At 40.0% G+C, this 9,268-nt stretch overlaps 1 protein-coding gene across 1 annotated transcript; it reads right to left on the bottom strand.

Annotated features, from left to right (window-relative positions):
• Nucleotides 1–648: 648 nt before the first annotated feature.
• LOC138878412 (uncharacterized) lies at nucleotides 649–1,503 on the bottom strand. The gene has a single exon (XM_070158089.1). It carries the CDS (start codon nucleotides 1,501–1,503, stop codon nucleotides 649–651), a length of 855 nt encoding a protein of 284 aa, XP_070014190.1.
• Nucleotides 1,504–9,268: the final 7,765 nt, after the last annotated feature.

The raw sequence follows: 9,268 nt of genomic DNA on the forward strand, positions 1-9,268 counted from the left end.
TTTTTTCCGCTCTTTCTTCTCTTTACTCTCTTTTATTTGGTTACGGTCAAATCCTACGGAGATTGCCTACGTATCATGACCCCGCATGAATCAGACCAAGCGTAGTTCTTGTAGACAAGTGCGAAATAAAACCTTTTTGGTATTTTCAATTTTTATAAAAACAGATGCTTCGATTACAAAGACTCAATACTAACAACTTCCAAAAGACTTACAGACCCTGATGCAAAGACAAACATAGACTCCGAAAATAAGCTATCATACTCCAAAGAAATACAAACTCAAAAACATAAAGAAAATACAAACCCAACAGGACTTACAGACTCTGACAGAAAATGAAATATAGACTCAAATGGAAAATCACGAGTACATCAATGCTCCCGGTGCCCGCGGGACATCATTCGGTCTCGCCACGGGCCTATGTGCAAGATCCCTTTGAAGTCGGTCCAAGTCGTTTATTAATTGCTTAACAAAGGTCATCACTGCTGCAAAGAATGTAGTGTGAGTCATATCCTCATAGATGTGGCACTTCATAACGATGTAGTCAGCGATGCTTCTAATTCTCTCTCTTATGACGCCCTTTTCTTGTAAAAACTGCCCAATCTGCTGGGCCCTGGCCTCCAAAGTTTGCTCAGCTGCGTAATTTTGTTCCTAAAGTTGTTGCAAGTCTATTTCTAATTGCGCCAATGTCGTATAACAGTGTTCTCTTTCAACCTTGAAGTCTTTTGCTTGCTTGATCGTTTTATTTTCTGTGGCGATGACCCTCTTCTTCAACCCTGCAACCTCATCATCGTACCTTTCTCTCAACTGCTTAACCAGTCGTACCCGTTCATATGCGTTCTTAGCCAATTGTTTTTGAGTCTTGGCTAGTTCACTTTCTGCTTTATTCAAATCGAAATTGTAGTCACTCACTTTCTGCCTTAGGTTAGCTATGAGCTTTTCATCTCTGTTACTTCGGACTAGATTTTCCGCCGCTACTTTCAATTTCTGAATTTGAGCTCGAAGGGCTTCATTTTCTTTGGCTAGCCTTTTCTTTTCTCCTTCATCTGCCGCCACTTGCAAGCTATTATCAAATTGCAGTTCTCTGACTTGCTTTTCCAACTTGTTAATGGTAGCCCTGTACTCGTTTTCTTTGGTCAGCCAATCCCATTGTACCTGAGCTTTGTCGGTGAATTGCTGGACATGGGGTCTCGTTGCGGGCCTGTCAGGCTCATGTTGAACTCGGGATCTTTTACCATACCAAGCAATATAACTGGGCTCCACCTCTTCTTTGGATAGGTCTCGTACTTGCGTGTTAGGCCCTAAGAATCTACATTGATGCCAAACCCGACGCACTTTTTCTTTTGAGAAGGCAGCTTTTGAATCTAACTCAATAACTTGCTGACTCAAATCCTCATTGTGTGGGATGGTCTGGAACCAGCCCAACTGACGCAAGACTCTGTGCGGAGCATAAGGCTGGATACTCCGCAGACGCATCAACAGCAAAAAACACACCTCAGCCGACATATAGATTACTTCGTTGACCGAGAGCCATCCGAATGTCCATTCGATCTTATTTGCGGTCAAAGATCTCAAATAAGCATGCCATGCTTCCGTACCATCTGGAAACTTATAACCCTCTACTCGCTTTTCATGTTTTCTGATGCACTCGAGGCCAATCATACCGTAATTCAAGTATCCGGGACGGTGGCAAAGGTGTTCCTCCATCCATATTTGTAACACATACTGCACCCTTCAAAGAACTTTTCCCCTTCTCGACAGCGAGTAAGAGCTCAGTCAATTTCTGCCAAGATCAACGGCACTATAGTCCCATTTGCCTTCTTCACCATAAAGTTAGCTATACCTACTAATCCCATCTCTATGTTCCCATCTTTTCTCGGGCAAACCAAAATACCCAGGAACGCCACTATGAAAGCCAATCCTCTCCGAGCTTCCCACTTGTCTTGATTCCCAGCATGAGTAAGACCAATATCTGGTGTTTCGAAGCCACGTGGATTCCCGTATCGTCGGTACAGAAAGTAGAAGGTACAAAATCCTTTGGCCAAATTTCTGTCTCGGACATCCCGACTGATGCTTAACAAGTCCAAAAATTTGTGGGGGGTCACTGTTCTTGGTGCTACCGGGTATTGACTTCTGAGATTCCCTTCGAAACCGGCATAGCCTGCTATCTCTTCTAGCATAGGAGTTAACTCGAAATCCGCAAAGTGGAACACATTATGTGTTGGGTCCCAAAATGGTATTAAGGCCTCAATCACGCCTTTTCTGGACTTGACCTTGAAAAGCCCAATAAGACCGCCCAGTGCTTTTGTCACGATTTTTCTGCTGTCGTCCCCCAAATCATGCCACCACATATGTAGCTCCAAAGGGATCTCTTCACGGACTGAGAAAGGTTCATTTTGATTTGTGCTCATCCTGCACATTTATTGAGGTGATTTTAATGTAAAAGAAGACCATGACTCGTTTTGACTTAAAAGAAATGACCACTTCCAAAATTTCCATAAAACATCCGACCTTGCCAATACGGCCTTTCAGCACTTCAAAAACGAAGATTTTAAGGATGTGTCAGCTAACCGGCCAAAATCTCTAAAAGTGACAAAAGTGGTTGTTCTTGCAAAAATAGCCTTGCGGCGCCCTTTTAGGGACATTCGGCTATTTCTGACAAGAATGGTATCACCCTAATTATTTTCAAATCCAAGTAAAATTTTTGGGCTTTTTGGGCTATTTTTGCAAAAAGGAAGTTGGACCCGATGGGGGTTGCCTACGTATCTCACACCCTACGAGAATCAAACTGGCGTAGTTCGGGCAAATAAAACAAACTATTTTTGAAAACAAGAGTCTCTCTTTTTTATTGGCAAATAGAACTATTTTTGAAAACAAAACTTTTTCTCTTTTTTTCCTTTTTTCGTTTCATTGGTAAACAAAACAATCTATTTTGCTTTTTATTTTTCGCGAAAATTTGGCAGGGTTTCGATACTATTTGGACATTGGTTTTTTTTCAGAACAGGCGATTAACTCTCTTTAACCCTCGTACTGTCATTTCTATTTCCTCAACCTTTCCCAATATTCATAAGCCGGTCAGCATGCAGGTCCGAAGCAAATAAATGCACAAGTAGCAAGTAGGATGCATTAGGATGGTCTTTTTGTTTCGGGTGCACCTGTCCTAGATAGACCCAACCCCTGTGTTGAGTCTCCAAAGTCAAAATGCACATGATGCAAACAAACGTTCCTACTAGGGATTCAGCATGAGGCTGAGTTATTCTAGGTTCCAAACCTGGGTTTATTGTTCTAGACCTGGCTTACCCGAGCGGACAGCTCGAGCCGAGGGGCAGCGTATCGGGAATACAGAAGCTTCACCGGCTTTTCAACTTGTCCAAACCTCGTTCTAAATTTGGGATATGACTCTAACAGAAAAGAAGTCACACGAAGTGCACACTTCTTCATGATTTAGAAGACTCAGAGAGAAGAGGGATTTCGTAACAATTTATATAGTTCACGGAATATCAAAGCGGTAAAAGCAATCAACTAGCACATTAGTCCCAAATCATGTAACAAATTCAGACAATGGATAAAGCCAGCTATAACAATTATTTTAAGCTCGAATTCTTGAACCCTGAACCAGAGATTCTGGGTTCGCTCCCCAGCAAAGTCGTCAGGGCTGTCACACCTCCTTTTTACCTTACATCCCCGGAAAAGGATGTGTAAAAGGGAGTTATTCCAATTAAATGACAATCGAAACGGGATTTATTTTAAAAGATTCAGAGTCGCCACTTGGGAGATTTATGGTGTCCCAAGTCACCGGTTCAAATCCCGAGTCGAGGAAAGGGTTGACTCTATTTAACAGTCCGCGAATCAGAAATCCGGGTAAGGAATTCTGTTAACCCGGGAGAAGGTGTTAGGCATTCCCGAGTTCCGTGGTTCTAGCACGGTCGCTCAACTGCTATATTTGGCTTAATTATCTTATTTTAAACAATTATGAACCTACGTGCATTTTTACTTTTAACCGCTTTTATTTAATTTTTAAAGAAGATTGAACGTCGTTTAAAACATATCTTTGAATCACGCCACATGAAATGTACCCGCAATTCTAAACATATTTTATTCAACATTTTGGGATTTGATTTGGGTCACATGAAATGCACACCTGAGTTTAAGAAGGTAATATTATTAAACTAACGAGCCTAAAGTAATTACGAATTTGCAACTTCGCGAGGGCCATGAAAATTCGCTAAATGGCGTGCCTCGAATTCTAAGGATCAAAACGAAGTGGGTTAAAACAAGGGCCATGCACTTGAGATTTTATTCGGCATGGCACACCTCGTTCCCAATTCTTAAAAGAAGTTCGAGATTGAGCTTTGGAAGGCCATAAGTTATGCATTTGACTAGTCGGGCGTGCCTCAACCCATTTTTAAAAGGTCTAATTAGTTAACTAAAGGTCTAAGGTGATTTGAATTCCATCTAAGTAAACAAATGACATAACGAAATGCAACAATGTCTTATTAATATATAACCCAACTAACTACAGGCCCAAATCACAAAGTACAACGGAAGTCTGGAATGAAATTTATAGCGCATCGAAGGCGTGGGGCCAACGTTAAAGGCCCAATTGCAAGCTCCAACGTAGATCATACACAGGAACCCAGCATTGTACATTTTTTTATTGAATACCAATCAGCTAAAACTATGTTGAGCAGTGATTAAACCAACATCTTTTCTCCCTTAATTATTCAAACATAGAGCAACTAAACTTATAATTCCAATCATGTCTGCGCCTCAGGCCCACATTTGCCTTGGACTCACAAGGCCATCTCGCAAGAAAAATGAACTTTGGGCCCAACGAGCCCAAGCCAGATTTCAAGGTAATCTGTTGGGAGATTTAAGACTCGATATCGAGTCTCCTCAGCAGCAAACAATGTATGTCTAATAAACAGGCCTCAATTTGCAAGTGTATAGCTGAACTAAAGAAAACTGGACAACATGCATTCAATCCAACAACACTGGTCTCAACAGACCCAAAACAGACCTGAAATACACTTGATACTACTAAAATTCTTTGCAATAATTCTCTACTTCTCCTACGCATGATCAAGACCCTTCAAACATTCAAGCTAAGCAAGTGAAAGGGAAACATTTATACAACACCATAAAGAATCTAAAAGGTAATGACAATAAACTAAATAACATATGTGAGCCTAGGAGAAACATGAAGACAACACATAATAAACATCACAACTGGTAAGATAACAGGGAAAGGGCAGCGATCAATTTCTTCAACTCGAACTACATAATTCAAGCACAATTGCCATAAAAAGCTTCATTTCCGTTCAAGGTTTGAAGGAAATACCTGGAAGTTGAAAAGCAAAACAGAGAAATGAGGAATCAGTAATGGAATCAGTAGCAGGAATAGGAATCAGCAACAAAATCAGCCCAGAAATGATTGAGAAAAGACCATTTTAGCCCAATTTTGAACCCACAATGATATCACATAAAGCTCAGAACCAAAATCCACCCAAGAGTGAACCAAAAACTTGTATACCAAACATATTCAGCTCTTTTTAAACTTCAGTTGCTCAGAACTTGTCACAGAATGAGTACCACAAGAATTTCCCAATGATTTTTCAATGAAACAGTATTTTTGTATTTTTTTTAGCCGTCTCTAATTTTTTATTTTCAACCCTTTTTTCTTTCTGCCTTGAATGGCAAGTCTTGATGCCTTTATAGGCAAGGCATTAGGGCAGCCTATTCCAAAATTAGATTTTCAAATGAAACCCTTTTTTTATTCTGATTTTAGCTTAGGCCCTTATTCAATTTTTGATTTTGCTCACATAACCTCAGTTCTCATATCAGAATTACAGAATACCCCCTTCCCCTAGCTTCCTAGAAGCTTCCCTAGGCAGTTACCAAAGATTCCCTAAGCTAAAGTTCTCAAAGTAACCCCTACAACCCCTGAAATTACCCTGAACCAAAACGGATCATGGGTCAATGTTGACCCAATTGTTCAAACCCAAATGAGTCGGAATGGACCCAAAGCCCAACTCACGGGATCAGAAATCTACTCGGCCCAGACTAGCAATTATCCAATCACCAAATAACATGAGACAATTAAAACTTTAGCCTAAATGATTTACTAACTAACAATTTGAACTAATCTTATTATAGCTAACCACAATAATTAAGAAAAAGACTCACATTTACTCATGCATAAACACATAAACTCCAGAACAAAATGAAAAGGATTCAAGAAAAGGAGAAGAAGCAGAAAACAAAAACAAAAAAATAATGAAGAAAAGGTTAAATAGAAGGAATAAAAGACATACCTAAAAAAAATTCAGAAAACGAAGGAAGTAGTCTGGGTCTTCAAATCCTCTGATTTTTCGGCCAAATCTGATATTAATCGGGTGCTCTTACAAAGAACACACGAATAACATCGGATTAGACATGAAATTTCACCAAAACTTGACCTGGAATTCCTAGGGTTCATCTCTGATCTAAGATTTAAAGAGTTCAAGGGGTATTCGAGGGAAACTAAGTCTGGATTTGGAATGAGGGGGACTTGGGGGATCCAGGGTGTAATTTTGGTAACGATTGGACGCCGGCGCCGCCACCGGACGGTGGGGAATTCTGTGGCGGCTACTAGGGTTTGGGGGGAGTTTTCTGAAGTCGGGGGTATCGGGACGATGAAATGAGGGGGGTGCGTTCGGACATATATATACTCCCTAGGTTTATGTTCCGAGCCGTTCGATCAAGTGGGGATCAACGGCTCAGATTGACACTGGTCAAAATGGCATTGTTTCGCTTGAAGGGGATCCGGACCGGGTAGAGGCAGGTTTGGGCTAGAATTGTACAGATCTGGGGGGAAATTGGGCTGAAGGAGATTTAATGGCCCAAATTCGAATTTCCCTTTGTTTTTTGAATCTTTTCTCTTTTTTTTCAATTTCCAAATTTCTTTTTCTTTTCAAAACTAGAAATAAAACCTAAATTAATTATTAAAACTAATATTATCCTATCAAATTAAACTAATTAAACTCTAAAAATAATTACCATAACTAATTAAATACCAAATTAAAGAAAGCTAACAAAATTCGAGAAATTAAAATCAACGTGCAAAAATGAACTTTTTTGTGATTTTTCCATTTTTATAAAACACTAAATTACTAATTATTTCAAAAATGCAAAAAATTAAATCTTAAATGCAAATGCAGCATATTTTGTATTTTTCATTAATTAACAAATGAAATGCACGGACAAAAATGCAAATAATTAACAGCAAATGCCACAAAATCGACAAAATTGCAAATAATGAAACGAAATTACTTTGTGTTGAATTTATGGGAGTATTTCATGTAGGGCAAAAATCACGTGATCACAGTGCCATATTCAATGAGTGTTAATGCACGAAAGGTGATGACATGTCATATTTCTGTGATTGTTAATGCACGAAGGGTGATGTCGTGCCATGATTATGAGAGAGTAAAAGCACGAAGGGTGATGCCGTGTCGTTTCTATTGATTTCTATGGTGAGGAAGAGAGTAAAAGCACGAAGGGCGATGCCGTACACTTGTTACTGTGTTATTATTTCTGTTGTTTCAAAGTTGACATTTACCTAGTTTCTTTACTTTATTACAGTCAGAATTTGATATTCCCCTCAGCATGTTTCCCTTCCCATGTTTCCCTTCCCTCCCCGTACACTTATTACTTTATTATTGTAATATGATTTAACTGCACAGGTTTATATGGTTGTCGTGTCCTAGCCTTGTCACTACTTTGCCAAGGTTAGGATCGACACTTACCAGTACATGGGGTCGGTTGTACTGATACTGCACTCTGCAATTTCTGTGCAGATTTCGGTGCTGGATCGCGTGAGTGGTGTTGAGGTTGCTGCCTTCAGTCCAAAGGAGACCTGAGGTAGATATGTCGGCGTTCGCAGACCCCGGAATCCCCTTCCTTCTATTTTATATTTCCTGTCTCATTTCATTTCGAGAATAGTTGTATTTTTCTTTCTAAACCAATATTTGTAGAAATCCATAGATGTTCGTGAAATTGTAACACCAGATCATTGGGGTAGACATGTATTGGAGTAGTTTGAACTATTGTAACACTTCCGCACTTTATATCTGTTTAGCTTTAGTTATTATTTATTTCTATTTGGGTTAATTGCTAATGTGTTAAAACTATAAGTTGTTGGCTTGCCTAGCATTCAAGAGTTAGGCGCCATCACGATCCCGACGGTGGAAAATCCTTGTCTTGATAGTAATACTGCGAGGCGTAACAATCCTCTACAACCTTCTTAGTTATAGCTTTATAAGATGCAACTTCAACCCATTTTGTGAAGTAGTCTATGGCCACCAGAATAAACCTATGCCCGTTTGAAGCAGCGGGTTTGATTGGGACGATGACATCCGTTCCCCAAGCGGAGAAAGGCCAGGGTGAACTTGTAGCATTGAGTTCATTGGGTGGTACTCGTATCATGTCAGCATGTATCTGGCATTGGTGACACTTCTAAACATACTTGATGCAGTCTGTTTCCATAGTCATCCAAAAACACCCTGCTCTTAGTATCTTCTTGGATAAAATGAAACCATCCATTTGCGGTCCGCAGGTTCCGACATGTATTTTCTCGAGCAATATGGATGCCTCCTTGACACCGACACACCGCAGCAATCCTAGGTCAGGAGTCCTTCTATACAAAATTCCTCCTCTTTGAAAGAAATGGTTGGATAATCTTCGAAGTGTGCGCTTCTGAGTATCGGTAGCGTGCTCTATATATTCTCTCTTTGCCAAGTATTCTTTGATGCTGTGGAACCACGAATTTCTGTCAATTTCTTCTTCAATATGATCATAATAAGCTGGCTACTTATGAATCCCTATTGGGATAGGATCGATGAAATTCTTATCTGGGTGTTGTATTATAGAAGACAAAGTAGCTACCGCATCTGCAAACTCATTCTGGATCATCGGAACATGTTTGAATTTTATCTTTGTGAACCTCTTAATCAAATCTTTTACACAGTGCAAATATGGCAATATTTTGGTGTTCTTTGTAGCCCACTCCCCTAGAACCTAGTGTACCAAAAGATTTAAATCTCCAATTGTCAGCACCTCCTGAACGTTCATGTCAATGGCCAACCTGAGTCCTAAGATACAGGCCTCATACTCCGCCATATTGTTGGTGCATGGAAACCTGAGTTTTGCGGATACCAGATAGTGTTAGCCAATTTCTGATACTAAGACAGCTCTGATACCTACGCCTTTGAAGTTTGCTGCTCCTCGAAGA

Source organism: Nicotiana sylvestris, chromosome 9 (assembly GCF_000393655.2).
Source record: "Nicotiana sylvestris chromosome 9, ASM39365v2, whole genome shotgun sequence".
NCBI lineage: Eukaryota > Viridiplantae > Streptophyta > Magnoliopsida > Solanales > Solanaceae > Nicotiana > Nicotiana sylvestris.